The 17,939-nt window shown below is 34.3% G+C and overlaps 6 protein-coding genes across 6 annotated transcripts; 3 read left to right on the plus strand and 3 right to left on the minus strand.

The window, feature by feature from the left end:
• Nucleotides 1-72: 72 nt before the first annotated feature.
• Nucleotides 73-2,629, minus strand: LOC124439068. Its single transcript, XM_046989279.1, has 11 exons — nt 2,561-2,629; nt 1,869-1,920; nt 1,734-1,784; nt 1,576-1,668; nt 1,190-1,243; nt 1,049-1,114; nt 870-932; nt 709-780; nt 525-584; nt 381-446; nt 73-202 (listed from the first exon to the last, which is right to left on the minus strand). The coding sequence occupies exons 3-11, from the start codon at nt 1,774-1,776 to the stop codon at nt 117-119; spliced, it is 603 nt and encodes a 200-aa protein (XP_046845235.1). The 5' UTR covers nt 1,777-1,784; nt 1,869-1,920; nt 2,561-2,629; the 3' UTR covers nt 73-116.
• LOC124439344 (lysosomal acid lipase/cholesteryl ester hydrolase-like) lies at nt 2,214-5,819 on the minus strand. The gene is made up of 6 exons (XM_046989569.1): nt 5,723-5,819; nt 3,385-3,514; nt 3,067-3,310; nt 2,697-2,768; nt 2,561-2,629; nt 2,214-2,483 (listed from the first exon to the last, which is right to left on the minus strand). The coding sequence occupies exons 1-6, from the start codon at nt 5,817-5,819 to the stop codon at nt 2,214-2,216; spliced, it is 882 nt and encodes a 293-aa protein (XP_046845525.1).
• Nucleotides 5,820-6,101: 282 nt separating this feature from the next.
• On the plus strand, nt 6,102-7,565 carry LOC124439063 (galanin receptor type 1-like). Its single transcript, XM_046989274.1, has 3 exons — nt 6,102-6,388; nt 6,631-7,075; nt 7,154-7,565. Exons 1-3 carry the CDS (start codon nt 6,211-6,213, stop codon nt 7,353-7,355), a joined length of 825 nt encoding a protein of 274 aa, XP_046845230.1. The 5' UTR covers nt 6,102-6,210; the 3' UTR covers nt 7,356-7,565.
• Nucleotides 7,566-7,650: 85 nt separating this feature from the next.
• LOC124439345 lies at nt 7,651-16,795 on the plus strand. Its single transcript, XM_046989570.1, has 21 exons — nt 7,651-7,923; nt 8,206-8,306; nt 8,480-8,956; nt 9,145-9,367; nt 9,464-9,722; nt 9,782-9,932; nt 10,002-10,150; nt 10,213-10,663; nt 11,545-11,829; nt 11,924-12,036; nt 12,102-12,256; nt 13,755-13,855; nt 13,966-14,052; nt 14,148-14,534; nt 14,609-14,905; nt 14,979-15,083; nt 15,152-15,253; nt 15,495-15,608; nt 15,706-15,779; nt 15,895-16,026; nt 16,601-16,795. The coding sequence occupies exons 2-21, from the start codon at nt 8,243-8,245 to the stop codon at nt 16,712-16,714; spliced, it is 3,840 nt and encodes a 1,279-aa protein (XP_046845526.1). The 5' UTR covers nt 7,651-7,923; nt 8,206-8,242; the 3' UTR covers nt 16,715-16,795.
• LOC124439067 lies at nt 10,664-12,404 on the plus strand. The gene is made up of 4 exons (XM_046989278.1): nt 10,664-11,445; nt 11,545-11,829; nt 11,924-12,036; nt 12,102-12,404. The coding sequence occupies exons 1-4, from the start codon at nt 11,388-11,390 to the stop codon at nt 12,273-12,275; spliced, it is 630 nt and encodes a 209-aa protein (XP_046845234.1). The 5' UTR covers nt 10,664-11,387; the 3' UTR covers nt 12,276-12,404.
• Nucleotides 16,740-17,816, minus strand: LOC124439064 (growth arrest-specific protein 2-like). Its single transcript, XM_046989275.1, has 2 exons — nt 16,925-17,816; nt 16,740-16,859 (listed from the first exon to the last, which is right to left on the minus strand). The coding sequence occupies exons 1-2, from the start codon at nt 17,585-17,587 to the stop codon at nt 16,740-16,742; spliced, it is 783 nt and encodes a 260-aa protein (XP_046845231.1). The 5' UTR covers nt 17,588-17,816.
• Nucleotides 17,817-17,939: the final 123 nt, after the last annotated feature.

The raw sequence follows: 17,939 nt of genomic DNA on the forward strand, positions 1-17,939 counted from the left end.
TACGATTAAAGTTACGTTCAATGGTACGTCACAAGATGGTCTGCAGTGACAGATCAAATAGTGGTCTTCATATAAAAATTTTTTTAAACATATATTGATAGATATTTTTACATCATTCAGATAGTTTGAGTTTCATGTGACGTAGAACGTTTTCCACGACTCCAACTGATATGTTGCTGAGAAGAAACCACGCTACTTCCTCCTGAAGAATGATAAATTTATCACCGTGGTTTTACGTAGAAATAATTAAAGTATCACCACCATGGAGGCAATTCGAGGATGTCAACTTTGCTTATAAGCAAAGTCCAAATACCTCATCATGCATAGCTATCACGGGGGGGTGAGGGTTGGGTGGGTGGGGGAGGTTGGATGTAGCTTACCATAGGGATCACCACCAACAGCGTCCAGGTAAACATTGCGATGGCGAGCAGCATGATTTAGTTTTTCTAACAAAATAAACGTACATAGTCAATGACTCAACGTCATCATCTAACGAGGGAAGAAAAAAAATGGTTTCATTTCACCAAGACTAAATCTTTTTTCAGAATTTTCTTTTCGTATCTTTGCTATCATCTCTTTTCCAGCTATAAAATACAACAACAGAGGAGGATGGTTAGTGAGGAGTATTAATGAATGTGAATTTCATGCCATTGTATGAGCTTTACTACAAGAGCAATGGAGGTGTATAAATGACAAAATAATCTCTACCTTTATAACCAGATGTGTAAGCATCCTTAAGTGCATTTTGCATCGAGTTGATGTGGCGTTTGATCTTAATACCTTAAAAAATTTATGTTCATTGAATACGAAAATGTGAGCAAGAAAATAATAATTCCTAAACAAGGAATCAACAAATTTAGAAATCTAACCTAGAGATCGCTTTTTCTTGCCAAATTTTATGTGCTGTTTTGATAGCATTGTACTACCCATACCTGTTGCGAATAAGAAATAAGATTATCTGAGCACACAAAAACGAACAATGTATCCTTTCCTAGCATTGGTGAATGGTGATTGCACAATCAAATCGTTGAATGACTTACAAACATACCATAGGGATCTCCTCCATAACTACTCAACAAAGGGTTGCGGTTTCTTGCAGCTTGATTCAATGTCGCTATAAGAAGCGTAGAAATGAACAATTGTTACTTTTCACCAACCGTTGGGCTATTGTATTCATACATTTTCAAACCTATGTCGTATCTTTTTTCATTGGAATTTTTTGAGAGGCTTTCTTGTAATGCAGCTGGAAAAAATTATTGAATATAAACAATTGTAACAACCAGGCATGGCCTTATATCTGAATGATGATTTACTACCATCAAAATAACTACTCATAAAAAGCCTATAGATGATCATTTTTCATCATGACAGTTTGCATAAATTTATCAATCACTTTTTTCTTATATGAAAGATAACACAGTCAACTTTAAAATATTTGCCAATGAAATATTACTCAACAAAATCCTTTTGCAGAAACATGAGTAAAGTGGAAAATATCATTGTAGAAACAATCGAGTAAAGTAAGAATGTTCAGCTATCCATGTCCATACGTGTAGCGCCTATCCATAAACATACCTTGGTATCCCTCATGAAAAGATTTTTTGATATCTTCCCGTAATTTCTCGTGCTCAGAAAGCATGCCGGGAAACTGCGCTGATGCCAATGAAACTAAATATAAAAGAGAAAGAAATGAAATAGAAGTTCTATTTCAAAAATTGGTAAATGATACGAACTTGAGTAAACAAAAATGAAAGTAATCCCAGCTTGTATCATCATTTTTCATTCTAAAGAGTGACAAACATTTCGTGTTTTACAATTATAACTTCACAGAAAGATATAAAGAAGTAAAAACATGAAACATATCTTACATTTATGTTACTCCTGTCAACGTTTTGCCTTTACCATAATTTATCGAAGACGCTGTAAATTTAACTGGTGCATATAGATACGGTTGAATGCATGTAACTGGTTTAATATAAGAATACCTGTCAATCAACAACGACTTTCTTTGATAATATCCAAATTACAAATATCATTGGTGAAAGTTTTTATAAAATTTTTAAACAAACAAAATCTTCATACTCCTCAATAAAAAATATATGTTGATCTTTTAAATTTCTTTTCAATATTAACAATCATTGTTTGAAAACTTTTACCTAATTGGCGTAAATGTTAGCAATGACATTCCAACTTAATTTACTATGACAAATGATTTAGAAATACAAATTTCTACGTGTACGATTTTGTGTTTCAGAGTACTGTTTTAAAATCTTGAGGACATTATTGTAGACAAGTTGTGGGGCATCACGTCCAGCAATGAAGTCTAAGTGATCCCAATCTTTAATAAACGAAGTGGAAATAAGATGTCGAAGTTGTGAGATAAGTATTCGAACATCCTTGGCATCAGCTATCCAATCTTTCCCGCCGTAAAATATGGCAGTTGGAATTTTAACTTTAGATGCATTGTATGCCGGAGGGGTCGCCTGATATAAGAAAATATGGCAAAAAAGAGTTTAAGTCTTAAGTGTTCATTTTTTTCAATGATCTTTTCAAACTCTACCTGGCCGTAATGTTTTTGATTTCCAGAACGTCCATAGTCATACATTTCAAATTTCTTCGAATGAATTAACTTCAAAAAAAAGATCGAGATAAGTTATGCAACATAATCTGACTAATGATTATATTTTAATAATGACCTGTGACCAATGAACAATATCTTTAACTGATGTTCCTTGAGGAATGTGAGCTGCATAAACTGGCATTCGTGTCTAGAAGATTTCATTTATAAATATGTCATTTCAAAAAGTTTAAACAATATCTACAATGTTTTCGTTTACCATATTTAACTGCGATGGATCAAAACCACAAAGCAAGAAAACAACGTTAGCACAAATTCACTTTCGATCTTTGTCTTACACACAAGTTCCGATAACCATTCTTGTATTTTGGGTGGCAAGTTAAAGTCTCTTACTCCAAAAATATGAAAAAGAAACTAAGAAACGGAAGATAAAAAAATATCAAGGAAATTGTACAGAAATATTTACCAAAAGATCAATCAACACGAACCTCTATTTCTGGTGCAAAATCAGAAATGTATCTTAAAGGTGATATCATATTACCAACATAAGCCACAGGTGCAAGGGCAATGAAAACATTTATTTTAGAATGCCATGTTTGATTTCGTGAAAATTCAGCGAAGGCAATCGTTGTCCCTTGAGAATGGCCAATGTACGATAAACTTGACGACTGTGTTGTTTTCAAAACATAATCGAGAGTCGCAGGAATATCATATTTTGCAAATTCATCGTAGCTGAGTGTTATAAAAATATCAAACAGTTCAGGTTGATATCAATTAAAAAGCAAAAGATGTGACATCAAACGAACCTAAAATCCCAGAAAGCATCTGAATCAGGTGATAATGTGGTATGTTTTGTTGAATATATATTCCCACGTGAATTTCCCATCCATACATCATATCCAGCATCTGCCAAAATGAAAGCAAGACTCGTATTGGCTTGATTGAGAACGAAATGAGTAGAAGATCCAATAAGCCATGTTGTAAATAAACAACAGGTTTATTATCTTCGGTGTTTTTAATTTTTCCATATTTTCCTGATGGTATTCTTTGAACACTTAAAATATAACCATCTGAAGTAACGACACTATGGTCTTCACATGGAAACCCCAGAATGTGATGATTTGAGACTGAAATGGAACAATAAGATTTTCAACAAAATAGATTTGAAATATTAATAAAAGGAAACAAGGGGTGTACCGAAAATGAACATATTGTGCAACAAACAAAAAATAACTTATTAAAAATTAACTAAATGAAACATATATACAAAGTATGTCATTGATAATTCTAGAACTACATTTTCATTTTTGCTTACGATAAAGACGCTTTAAATAGTGTTCATTTATCCTCGCTATGAGCTAAATTCAAACCAATCCTTTGGCAAAAGCTTCAATCATTTCAGCACAGTATTGAGTACCATTCACATAATGAGATGATTGAACAAAGTGCACGCAAATATTTACTTACAACATTCATTTTAACTTCGGGATCCTCAGCTGTTATACATTTCATAAAACAGAAACATATGAAGAAAAATGATCTGGAAAACCAAACGTGTGAAGACATCATTAAAATATAACAAAGGTCTGCATGAAATCCAAAGTAAAATCGTGTATATTAATGTCCCAAGCTTCTCACATGATTGAGGAAAGTCGACATGATATTTCCGGTGAAATTCACAGCGGGTGAAGATAGAAATAATTAGAAGTCAATAGAAGTTTTTGGGGATCGAACGTTACCTGAAAACGAAAAACTATGGTAAATAAGTAAAGACGTTCAAATAAAGCACATAGCAAAGAGAAACAATATGAAACCTTAGACGTGAATGCAAATGAACTCAACACGCACCAAAGTTTGCAGTTTCTTGAGCCCTGTAACAAAACAAGTTAAAAAAACGTCATTTGCAAATAAATAATGAAGCGAAAAATGAGTAGGCCAGCCAACCCGAAAGATTTGACACTTTGATTCAAGAACATTATCATTATTCATTCTCTTAAAAATGATCAGTTTTGAAAAACCTAAAAGGCCTAAGTGTCTAGCAACATTGTTAGAGTATTTGAACTCGCAAGTCTCAAAGAGGTGGTGTTTTCAAGCCATATAAATGTATTTATTTAAGTGATCGAATACGCATGTTATGATAATTGCAAGGTTGTCATGAATTAATACGCGCGTTATGCTAATTTCCCCTCATGAAGAACGTACTGTGAAGAACAGATCGTTAGAAGACGTTCATATAAGCAAGGGAAGAAGAACCAAATCCAAAAATGAATAACAGTGAAATAACTTGTCAAATAAAAGAGAATGCGACAGATGTTGTGACAGAGATCAACTATACTACGGCAATTTATATCGCAGAACCCAATGCTTTACGGATAATGAGAATAATACTTTATGTTGGAATATTTTTAGTTGGTGCCATAGGGAATGTTCTTGTTTTTATAGTTGTATACAGGACGCCTTCTTTACGATCAGGTATGCATCGTGAAAGTTTTCAAAACTAACCATAATACTTAAATGTTTACATCAACTACGTATGTGTTAACAAATATCATAACTTGAATGGATTTATCATTCGGCATGATAATGGACTGAGGAGCTTTAAAATTGAAAACAATGATTCTTTATTAATGTTAATCTTAATAAGATGAACTAGAATTTGAAAAATTCAAATAATGATCAAAGAAAAACATTGTCTTCAATGCAAATATAACCTTGAATGTCATGAAATTACTTTAGCACATGGCACAAGAAATATAAGATGTTTCCCATGAAATCTGTATTTGCACAGGCTTATGTAACCGAGGAGACATTTTGGGAGAACTTGAACGAGAGAAGATTTTCACAAACGTCTCCGAGATTTGCATAAGCCAGTGAAAACACGAAAAACATGATTTATTTCTTTTACAAAAAAATAATGATGCGAAACAGACAAATTTAAAACAAATGTTTTGATTTTTCCGGTAACATGTATTGATGATTCATTTGCAAATTATCTTTAATTGATTAAGTTCATATCGGTTTGCAAAGGTTAATGGGAAGTCAGCTAAAGACCAATCAGCGCACGGCTTTTACTGTTGTTATTTTACAATTAAGAAATAAAAGATGTTCACTGTGTTCGCACATGCTTATGCAAGCCGAGGAGACCTTTGGGAGAACTCGACAGTAGATCAGTGCAAGCGCGGGACCGAAAGTCGATGGCTGTACAGTTCTCGCAAACATCTTCGAGGTTTGCATAAGCCATTGCAAACAAGAAAAACATCTTTTATTTCTTTTATAAAATAAAGTAATGCGAAAAAGACAAACATTTTAATTTTTCCTCTAAAATGTATTCATGATGGATTTGTAAATTCTCTTGGACTGATTGATTGTTTTGATTGATTTGATTGGTTGAGCTCAGATGGTTTTGCACAGGCTAATGCAAACACAGCTCTAGACCAATCAGCGTACGCGTTTCAGTCACACATCTGTCACATATCATGAAATGATTTATCATTATAATTGAAAAAACATCCATGATTTTCATCGTTCCGTAAATATGCTAATCAAAATTTTTTAAGTATGCATTCTAAATAGCGCAAAGATTCAAAGATTATTAACAAACACATCAAAATTTTCTTGCAGTAACGGGTTACATGATCGCTCATCTAGCTATCGCAGATCTTATGGTTGTGCTATTTTGTCTTCCTGTCACATTAATAAGCAATGAACTGCAAACTTGGCCATTTGGATCTGTCATGTGTAAAATACTACCTTTCGCTCAAGCTTTATCTGTCATGGGATCAGTGGGAACACTGACTGTCATCAGTATTGGTAAGCAAAAGTAGGAACGTTAAAATTTCTGGAAGTAGTTAATAGTATGCGATCAATAGGAGCTCTGAATGTCGTTCAGTGTTGGTAAGGAATAGCATGGAATAAGTGAGAACATTGAAATTTGTGGGAGCAAGAAGAATAGCATGAGTTCGATAGGAACATTTACCATCATCAATATTTGTAAGGAATAGCATCTCAATTAGTGACGATTTATTGATAATCATAATTACTTTGATGAACAGATCGTTATCGCTGTATAGTCAACACGCTGCCCGCATCACGTTTATCAATGAGTTACATACGATATGTTGTATGTCTCATATGGATGGTGGCATTACTTCATGCACTGCCGTTACTTGGAGTTAACATGCTTCAACAAAGTTCTAAGGCTCTATATTGTGTTGAAAAATGGCCGCAATTACTTCACAGGACCATATACAATACGATGTCTTTTGCACTTACTTACGCAACACCGCTGACAATCATGAGCTTTTTGTACGTAAAGATCGTTGGCACTCTAAATAAACATGTGAAAGAAGGAAACAATCGAGAGGGATTTACTAACCAGGAGAAGAAAGATAAAGTTCTGCGCATGTTGTTAGCGGTCATCATTGCATATGCCTCATGCTTCCTTCCGTATCACGTTGTTTTTCTGTGGGGAGAGTATGGAGAGGGCATGAAAAGCAGGTATGTCTTAATGTAAACGCTGAAAATGAAAACAGAAGTTGTGTACAGTAGTTGCAGACGCCAATTCATTTCTTTTAGATATTATCTTCTTCTTCACTCTTATGCAACACTTCTTGTGTACATCAACAGTGCCTTGAACCCTATTCTCTATGCATTCATGGGTGAACGTTTCAGAAATGGCTTCAAGCAATTGTTGTATTGCAAGCGGTCAACAAAAAGGACTGGGACGAGAGAAAATAAGCATTCTGCGCCATTGAGACAATTAGAGACAACACTGTGACATTTGTGGGCATTTTCTGAGAAAACACAGTTGAAACAAAGTTGTTCAATAGAATTGAACTTTGTATTCCATTTATAACAACATTATAATCAGCACATTTTTCTTCAAACATTTGTAGTCAAAACATGTAACAGCCATGTAAAGATAGATAATTTTGTCACTTAAGAAAACTTTACATGTTTTTTCCTTTGAATAAATTCTTCACTATAACCGCCCTATAACTCATTGCTTGCATTCGTACACAGGAGGCGTAGATGCTTGCATAGCCAAACCTAAGCTATGTGTGCATTGAAATCAAAAATAAAAATATTCTTATTCTTGAAGATGAGCAACAACAAAATATTTAGCACTTAGCTTTCCTTTATACCCTTAACTCATAAAGCTTAAGTGACGTTTCATGCTTACATGATCTAAAACATGAAAGATCTGTACTTTCATTAATTTCAAATAACAACCTGCTAAATGGAACAGGTCCCAAACGTTGTTAGAAATTGAAACTTTATCGAAATCATGTATTTGTCTAAATGTTAAGGACAAAATATAAAATGGCGGATTGGAATTAGCCAAGGTAACTATAAAGCTTTAATTGTTGATATAATGTAGCATTTCAAAAGCAATTTGATACAAAACACTAGCTCTCAGTTGAATTTAAATTTATGCCCTGAATTTTTCTATTTTGTGATTTAAGTTACAAGGTGTTGGGATTATCGAATATATTTATCCTAATATTATCTCCATTATAAACCAAAATCATAACTGGTCGATTCTTCTGTCTAAATTTATTTGAAAATTCAGTTTAATATAGTCATGTAAGCCAACTGACGGAAGCAATTTGTTTCTTCACTTGAAGGCGCCAAAATGTGTGCTTCAAGAAAGATGCATAAACAATGAAAATTATTTGGAATGTTTTTCTTCTCTGGATATTATTTTGTAACAGTCTGGCAAACAACGGTGAGTATATGACAGCATAAATGAAATTGGTGCAATGACAAAGAGATAATAAATGAAATTTTAACACAAAATTGTACGAGGTCACGACAAGAATAAGCTGGAATAGACTAAATGACACATAAATAAAAGAGTTTTGTCCTAATCGAGTGAGTTATATGCGCATGGTTCTTTAGATTTCAATACAGAGGAAAGCGACTTTTATGAATCGCTAACAGCCAATGACATCCCGCAAACATCTTCAAGTGAAGATGAAAAAAGAGAGTCAAAAAGAGAAAATTACGGACAGATTTACAAAAATGAAGTGAAAATTCTCGGGCATATAGACAACGTAGCTCGAAAAAATGGTATCACTGAAAAATATATCGATCCTACTTATCACGCTGGTGTTTCCAAGCGATCAAATGATGATCAAACTTCCGGTAAAAATGATGAGATCAAAGAAAATGATTTATTAGAGAACATGAAACCTTTAGACAAAGAAAGGAAAATATCTCTCCCGAACGCTGAGAGTGATTCTGACATTGGAACTGGGATTGAAGTTGAGTCAGAAGAAAAACTAAATGATAAAGACAACGATGAGCTTCAAACCACATCACAGTCTGGTAGAGATAAAATCACATCGTCAAGTTCAATAAAGATCAGTGGAGAAAGTAAGTAAAATGATAAAAACAAAAAGGTGCTATATTATATTTATATTCATATACTCAAAACAAGCTTTCTCAATCAGCTTGTTAACCCAAAATATCCGAAGACGATCTTGAGATAATATTGCAATAATTTATGATTAATTGTAATAATACATTTAAATCTCAAGATAATTGTATTTACTTAAATTCAGTCTCAGTCACATGGCCATCTGGAACATACGGGCTTCCCATGACGAAATCAGGTTGCCCAGAATCATCGGGCTTTCGTTGGAAGACTGGTGCGAGGTTTTATGACACTGAGGATGATGAAAATGAAAATTTTAAATCAAGCTTCTATAACCTCGCTGGTAACGTCAATGAAGATGGAGTTACATTGCAATTTTGTTTAAAAACAGACAGCGTCGGAGAAAAAAGGTTATAAATGTCGCATGATATTTCAAACAAACGATTTTTTCTCAGGATAATATATGCAATACAACATAAAGAAGGTTATTCCATTTTTTGTTGCAGATGGCCTCCCGGAAAATATTGCGTTTATAAAAAAGGTGGCGATTGTCCCCTAGGTTTACTTCATGGAACGGTTTACTGGGACGATGAGAATAATGATAACAAAAACTACTATCAAGGTGAACTACCAGATGGTATCTACACAGAGAAAACAAAAATTTCATTTTGTTGCAGTACGAATGGCACAACTGCGTCAGAAATAATTCTACCAACATCACAACCGTTTTACCTTTTCCCTTTTGGTACAAGAACTTGTCAAAAGGTAAAGTTTAATTTCGTTCTTTTGATGCGCTCAAGAAAACTAATTTCCGTCTTTTCAAGGTGAAAAATACAAAAAGTAGCCTTGAGTTTGTGAAATTTGACGAAGAAGACAAAGGAGGAATCGTCACTTCAGCCAGAGGTTATTATCCATACGGTATTAGACCTCAAGAAAAAGATCATATTATTTACTTGTGCTACTACGAAGAAGAAGGTACTTTAAATATTTACAAAAAGGAAAAGTGGAATGAATGAATGAAAGAATATTTCGATTACGACCTAGGAAATGAGAATGACGCATCCTTTGGGCCTGATAGATCAAAGAATCGATCAAAGAATCGATCAAAGAATCCGTTTCATGGATTCATTCCAACACATGAAGACAATGAAACAGGAATAGCCAAGGAACAAGTGTCCAAATTGACAGTAAAGGTATGTTGTGGAGATTTTGTGAAGAGGCAGGAACATAGAAATATTTGATTTATGTTCTTCAGAAGTCTATCGAGCTAAAGACATCAACCTTTCATGCAATCATTATTGCCAGCGGTTTTGTTGTTCTAACCGTTGCTATTTTGGTTGGTGCATTACTCGTGATATCATACTTCACCAAAAGATGGTCGACAACCATGCAACATACACAACGCAAGATCTCACGGGAAAACGCAAAAAATGATGATAACGAAACGAACTGTCACAAAACCGAACTTACTGCTGCTGAGAAATTTTGGATGAAAAGCAGCAAAATGACGTGTGGTAAAAGAGAAGAAGAATTGCACAAAATTAAATCCACTAACTGCACACTTCAATCTCCCGAAACGGACACAGAGCACGAAGAACTTGTAGAGGATGGATTTTTTCCCGAGGATTCACAACTGAAGTCTGGACTCGAGTTTCTATTCTTGAAACATTACAAAAAGAAATGGATTCCAAGAAAAACAGGAAAATAAAATGATAAACATTATGTATTTTGTAAATAGACAATTAGCATACTAACTTTGAAACAGTTTCTGGTTGTATAAATTTGGTCTTAGTGTTGTTTACTACATCTCCTATACCATGCATGATGATATTTTTTCATGTCGTTTGCATGCTTCCTTGAAAAAAATCAGGAAATCTAAAATATCAAGATACATCACAGAATAAAGTGAAAATAGACTTTAATACATGTGCGCGCTTATATTAATATAAATTAAGAGGTACTTAACGTGATATTGGCGCAATAGTTTTCAAGTCAAGTATACTTCAAAACAAAAGTAAAATTTACAGGTAAGCCTCTTGTATTTTGTTTAAACAATAGTCGTACCTGCACCACACATGTAAAGTTTATTTGCGCAAGTCTTTAAATTGAGTTAGTTATATTATCGATGACTGAATGTCTACGAATAAAAGATTTTATTTCAAAGTCAGTGAGATGTTTGCCTACGTTCTTTATGTCTAAACCAATTGTCATCTCAACAATCGTGTGGATACGAAAACCGCAATACAGTACATTGCGTTAACAATTCAATATCGAAATATTGACTGAGAAGGGCTCCGCTGTAATCTTCAAACGAATTTTTTCAGACAGTTTTCATCCAAAGCTATAGTGGCTTTCACAGTTTCATTTTCTCTTTCAGTCTAGCAAATACATTTATGTAAATCAATCCATCATCATTATCATAAGAAGAAGATGGACATGATGGAATGTACAGAGTTATTAGTCTTGTTTATCTTTGTAACCATTGTTAGTAAGTACAACAGAACAATCTTTTACTGCTCTTCAGTTGTCAACATTCGTAATTTATATTGCTAAAATGTTAATTTGAACAAAACATTTAAATTCTCAGGTGGAGAATGGGAGCATTGCTATCAAAGTTCCATCAAGTATAACGTTGTTTTTCGTGAAGGGCATCACGCAGGAAGATTTCAAAAAGAGTCGGACATCAACGAGATGAGGGCATGTATAAGGAAATGTTGCCAAACACAAGATTGTGATGTTGCATTTGTGTCACGTAACAAATGTTACCTTGTAAGTTGTTACACAATTAAAAGTTGTGCTACAAATCATCTCAAGAGACCCAAGTATGAAACGATGATGTCTTTTGTCGCACCATCAAGGAGAAACAGACCAAGTTAGAGGATCTCTTTGTTAAATTTTGCTTCGAGAGGAGTTAATGAAACCAGTCAGAAGCAACGTAATTTTTGTATGTTTTTTGGCATTTTTAGAGTTTGCAGATGACAGTGCACAACCATTTTTTTACATTGCTAAATCACATGAAATGAACCACACAATGATATTAAATGCACCAAAACAACGCGATAGGATAGCCAACTTTCAGGTGAAGAAATATCTCACTAATGCCAGAGAGTTCGGAAATATTTTAAAATATTGATCATCTTTCAGTTTCAGGAAAGGGTTGAAAATCACTTATTCAGTCGGCGTTCTGAAATTATCGATATTATTCTAGCTGCGGGAGCTTCCATTGTGGCTATAACAGCAGCTGTTATTACGTTGATTACAATGATGAAGAAACTTACGGATCGTAGCGAAAAATTGCAGTATGAGACCATCAGATGATCGTCTTAGTTAGAATTGAGTTCCTTTCAAATTATAAACAACATATGTCGATTTTTTAATTAAATTTATAAGTAGATTTATTAATGCTGTTCGTTTGATGTTTCATAATAAAGTCAATGGTTTTTGGCATGAGTTCGTTAAAAATTTGTAGATGGCAAAGCCTTCCTCTTTAAAGTTTTGCGTCAGAAAATGTTTATGTGCATGTATGAGATAGTATAAGCCTTTTGAAGAATCTCCTGCAAAAATTTCTGAATGAAGACAGCAAAAAAAAAGCTGTTTGTGATTGCGAGAATTGGATGTAGTAGCAGTGTATACACAGCTTCTGGAAGGTTAAGACTGCGTTCGGATGATTAAAAACATAAGCATCCTTTACCCAATAAACAGAGCTGAACTTTCGAGAAAGCAGAAGAGAATGATAAACAACAACTAGCAACTATCTTTCGCGCCCTTTCTACCTGGTTCTGGATGTTTGAATTCCAGGAATTTTAATCTGCCACAGGATTTTTGCAATTTTGTAGAAAAAGAGGAAACGATCAACAAGTACATGCAGATAAAGACCGCACCCTTAAGAATTTTATATGCTGTCCTTTCATCAGAAACACGCCAAACTTTCAAACAAACATCCTCTGGCCGAACGTGAGCACAGATGTCAGACCTGATTGAAACTGATGGAGCAGAGATAATTGAGAAACTATGTCAAGGAATGAGCGACGCCACAAGAATTATCAAAACAGTAAACACATTAAATAAGGAATTGCATGGAAAAGACAAAAAGACTAGAATCATTCAAAAAACAATTAAATGTTTGACATGAAAGTTTTCAATCTGCAATAAAAGATGAAAGATCATCCCATTCTTAAAATCCTGACGAACTCCAGTGACATTAAATCATCTAAAGGAGAATGAGGCCGATACAGGCGAGCATTTCACTGTCCTGGTGCCAATGAAAAAAATTATTTCATGTTGCCAGGGTAACTTCATCTAAATGCTAATTAATTAAAAAAGAAAGAGGAGAGAAAATATCTTAGATGTACGAAGAGATAAGATGTGATTTGTTTGGGAAAATAACTTGTAGATACAGGTGTAGATTGATGCACGAAATATGAAAATTTGAATGAAAAGATACCAGCACGATAAAATTAATGTACGAAGTAAAAATGGTGTAAAAAAATTTGTGAGTTAACTCTTTCATGTCAGCGGTCATTGATGAATAGAAGCTTAGTTTAAATGCATTTGGGTGAATGGTTTATTGGTTTTCATGGCAAATATACCTGCAAAATATAGAGCCAAATAAACAACCTGTGAATAATCATAGACCTAATTCATTGAAGAAATAGCGTGAAAAAAGACAGCGTGCTGAGACAGGCTATATGAGACGTTTTTTGTTCTAAATTGGGAGACAGAATGCAAAATATTAAAGTAGATGAACAATTGTGCTACGGTATTAATGAAAGTAAAAGGAAATTTTTAAATACAAATTACATTTAAAAGCGAGGAAGAACATTTGTACATCAATTGTTGTCCGAGGTCAAGATGTACGAAGTTTGATCTCCAAAGAATAAGCTTTGATTTAGTAACAGGTAATTTACAAAAACTTTCTCTCACAAACTAGTCTTTACATACCAAAAGCTCTGCATTCGATTCATTACACGATTTGATGAACGTGCTGATTAACAATTTCCCATTTCAGATTTGCAATTAAACATGTTAACACCAATATATCTTTTAATTTTATCAATTTGGACGAACCTTTGCTTTGATGAGTCAGTGGCTCAAGGTAACTTATAAGGTCAAAGACAACGGTTGAACAACACTTTTCATCGACATGTACTTCTCCGTCATGTTGAGTTACCTACTTTCTTCTCTTTCTAGTATTTCAATATTTTCTTGTGGATAACAACAAGCAAACAGCGTCCGTTTTGGATACAATAAAACTGCCAACATGTACTCACATAGATTTAAAACACAACGTCACTCTTAGAGGAGGGATTAATTCAGGAAATTTTACGAAGCTAGGCGAAGTTGCAGACATGCAAACATGTATAGACGCGTGCTGTCAGGATTTAAAATGTGACGTTGCCTTCATGGTAGAGTATACTTGTTACAGTATAAAGTGTTTTAATGACAGTCTATGTCAAACAGTGCCTGCAAAGCTGAAGAGAAGAAAGAAAAACGTTCAAATTTCTCACATTGTTCGAGGTGGAGGCACTGGCGATAATTTAGAAACGTTCAGTGAGCAGCAAGGAATTGAGAAATATGGTAGGAGATAGAGATGACTAATCAACCACTTTCCCATGACTATTGTTCTAGACTAATTATTGCCCTGCTTTTAGTTTTAAAAGACAAGAGAACAAAAGTCTGCACTCCAAGCAAAAGATTGTACAATTCGTCGTTGAGTGGTGGAAAATACGCGGGAAAGATGGTTCGGCTAAATGTGTCAAATATCTATGAATGTGTAGAGAAATGTTGCAGTCGTGTTCAATGCGACTTGATCTCTTGGAGGAAAAATCAATGCTACGTTGTATCATGTTATTCTGATGAGCTTTGCAAGAGCAGTGCCAGTGAAAACAACGATAGAGATATACTTATATATATAAACAAGAGACAACACAAGCGACAGAAACATAAAGGTATTCTTTTTGTAACTACTGCAAGATGTTTTCAAAAGTACTTTTCAACGATTTTATTATTTATAATAATTAGGTACCTGTTCTAAAGCGTGCTCCAATGGTTTGTGTGTAAACGATGAAACATGTGCGTGTGACGTTGGATTCCAGGGGGAGATGTGCACCAAACATAGCACTAAAGGTATATAAGAAAATTTTCCTTCTTTTATTGCATGGTGGTTGATTATAGTTTCATTGTATTTTATGCAGGATTTTGTGGAGAGAAGGATTGTGGTAGGAACGGTCGTTGTCATGTGAATGACACGTGCGTATGTAAAAAGGGATACTTTGGATATTTATGTGAAAAGACATGTAAGTGCCAATGTTACATGTTTATAGATGTACATGGAGGTTGTCTTTATTAAGGCAATCGTCGCAATCCTTGGAAGGCTGTTGTTTAAGTGTTGACTGACGTTGCCATCGTTTACGATGGTCCTTCCATGTGACGATACTCCCAGCTCAATATACTGCCATTGCTTAATAGAACTTATTAAAATTATGAAATGTGAAAGAACTTATAAAATATCATGAAACCTTATCATTTCCTCTTCAGTACAATGTAAGCCGAAGTGTGAACACGGTGTGTGTCTGGATAACTCTACACAACATTACAAATGTCGTTGTGATATTGGATGGGAAGGAAAGCATTGTGACATTGCAAATGGAGGTAAATACATGCATACACTTATAGGAAGAGTCAATGTCAGTAAATTATTATCTCAATCAGCAATAAACTACACTAAAGTGATTATTTCTCGTTGAAGACGTGCTTGTGGCTTCAGAAGACGGAGAAGAAGTTCTTTTTACTAAACTAAAAGACAAAGATAAGGATTTGAGGGTACTATGAAAGATTTCAATATCCAAATTAACTAAGGCTGCCAGCTACCAAGATCTCTTAAATTCTAATTCTAATAGCTGAATAGGCTACGCAACTTCTTCTTTGAATATTTTAGCAGCCAGATGATGGACCCAATGAATCAATATCCTCCGTAGGAGTGGCATTAGGATGTGCGCTTGCTACTACGATACTAGGGACAGCGGCAATCATATTTGTGACTCGGCGTATCCTCAGGAATCGTTCAACGGTGAATTATGAAATGTTAAGAGAACCCTTACGACATGAGTCAAAGAAATATAAATTTTCCACAAATCATTGATGAGTAAAAATATGATAACATAAATACTTATATAGCTATTACTTTTATACAGTTAGGAAATAAATGATATTTACATTGATAAAATTATTACGTTCACATTACAAAGTAAAAACTACATAAATATGCATGTACAATATAACCTTCTTCAAGAACTCAAGACATTCTGCTAAACTAATCGTTGTCGACAGTAATCTTTTCTAAGAATTCTTGGCCACTAAAACCTCAGACCATTGTGCAATATAAGTGTATAATCACAAAGAGTGATCTATCTTACAATGCATTAAATCACGAAATGGCCTTCGCTGAAAAAGAAATAAAAGCAAACATTCAAATAGCTTACACAACAAAAACTTCTTTTTGCGATAGCAGTAACATTGTAATTACAACGATTAAAAAAACTTCAAGATACGTTCAAATTTATAATTCTTACTTTAAAACGTAAATGCAATAATGTTACAAACGAAAATAAACTCACATATCAACATTCTCTCGATTTTACTAGCATCGTGACGCTTTAAGAAATTATCAAGTGTATCCCAACCACCTCCAACACGAACCATCACGTGATGTCGAAGAATCTAAAGCATTTCATGAAATAAACCTTTCTAAAAAATGAAACTTTCTTGGAAGGGGCAAGACAATCAAAACACACGTGATATGCAACTTACTCTCACAAATATAACTATTTTATCTTCTATCATGTAGCGCCCTTCTTTAACTTTTTTTATTTTCATTCCGTGTTCTTTGGCCAAATGTAAAACCTTAAAAAAAGGAGAAAAAGTTGTTTTAGAAATTTTAAAGGATGTTAAAATCGAAATTGTCTTACCTGATTATCAAGAGATTGTTTAGATTCTCTTCCAACACTACTATTACTTTGTTTTGTTGAAATCATTTCTTCTTTTGGCAACTCATCCTCAAAGACCTTATTTTCATTCTTTATATCATCTTTGACAGAATAAAGAGGAAGCGTCTCGTCTTCGTTTGCTATCTCGGCGTCAATTTCCTTTTCCAAAGAAATTAAACCTGGTGGCTCAATGCCGTAGTCAGCAGCAAGTCTTGCAACGTCAAGCAAGCAAAGTATAACTTGTCTGGGCTGTTTGTGCATTACTAAGCCATCCGATTCAAAGAGAACAGACTCGCTTACACCAAAACTCCTACACCACTCCAAGAAAAATGCAACATTATCTCGTGCAAAAAACGAACCAGACTTTGCATTTTTGTGGTATTTGAATGAAAACTGTGAATGAAAAGCCTTAGCCTTGCCGTTATCGCAGTTCTTTTGAGCGTAGTAATGAATCATCTCGGCCAATTGACAAACAAGGACGCCATTATCTAAATATTCCATGAAGTTCTCCACAGTAATGCCCGTGTCAAATAACTTGTTTAGCCATTCAACTAAATCTTCCTTCAATGGAGCTAACGTCTCCTCTGCTTTCTCTGCTATACATGCCGATATATTTAGAGGCGAAAGCTCGTCAAATGAATCCATTTTAAAGCATTGTACTTAACGGTTTCTAAGTACAGCTAATTATATCTATATATGCGTCAGACTACAAAAAATTGCCACGCCGAAAGTTAAAATGGTAATATGTTTGTTTCTAATTCTCCAGTTTATTAAGAAGCACTGATTTCTTAAAACACCATATATCGAAATGACTTGCCATGTACACTTTTCACAATAAAACTTATACAACGTTTGTCCTCTAGTTCTCTCAAATATTCCGCCATTTTGAAATTATAACGGGGGTAATTTGACACGTGATCAAAACATGTTTATGCTAATTGAGCGCGAAATATTCAAAATCTCACGAATGGCAATAGCGCACACTTATTTAATGGTT

Source organism: Xenia sp. Carnegie-2017, unplaced genomic scaffold (genome assembly GCF_021976095.1).
Source record: "Xenia sp. Carnegie-2017 unplaced genomic scaffold, XeniaSp_v1 HiC_scaffold_19, whole genome shotgun sequence".
NCBI lineage: Eukaryota > Metazoa > Cnidaria > Anthozoa > Malacalcyonacea > Xeniidae > Xenia > Xenia sp. Carnegie-2017.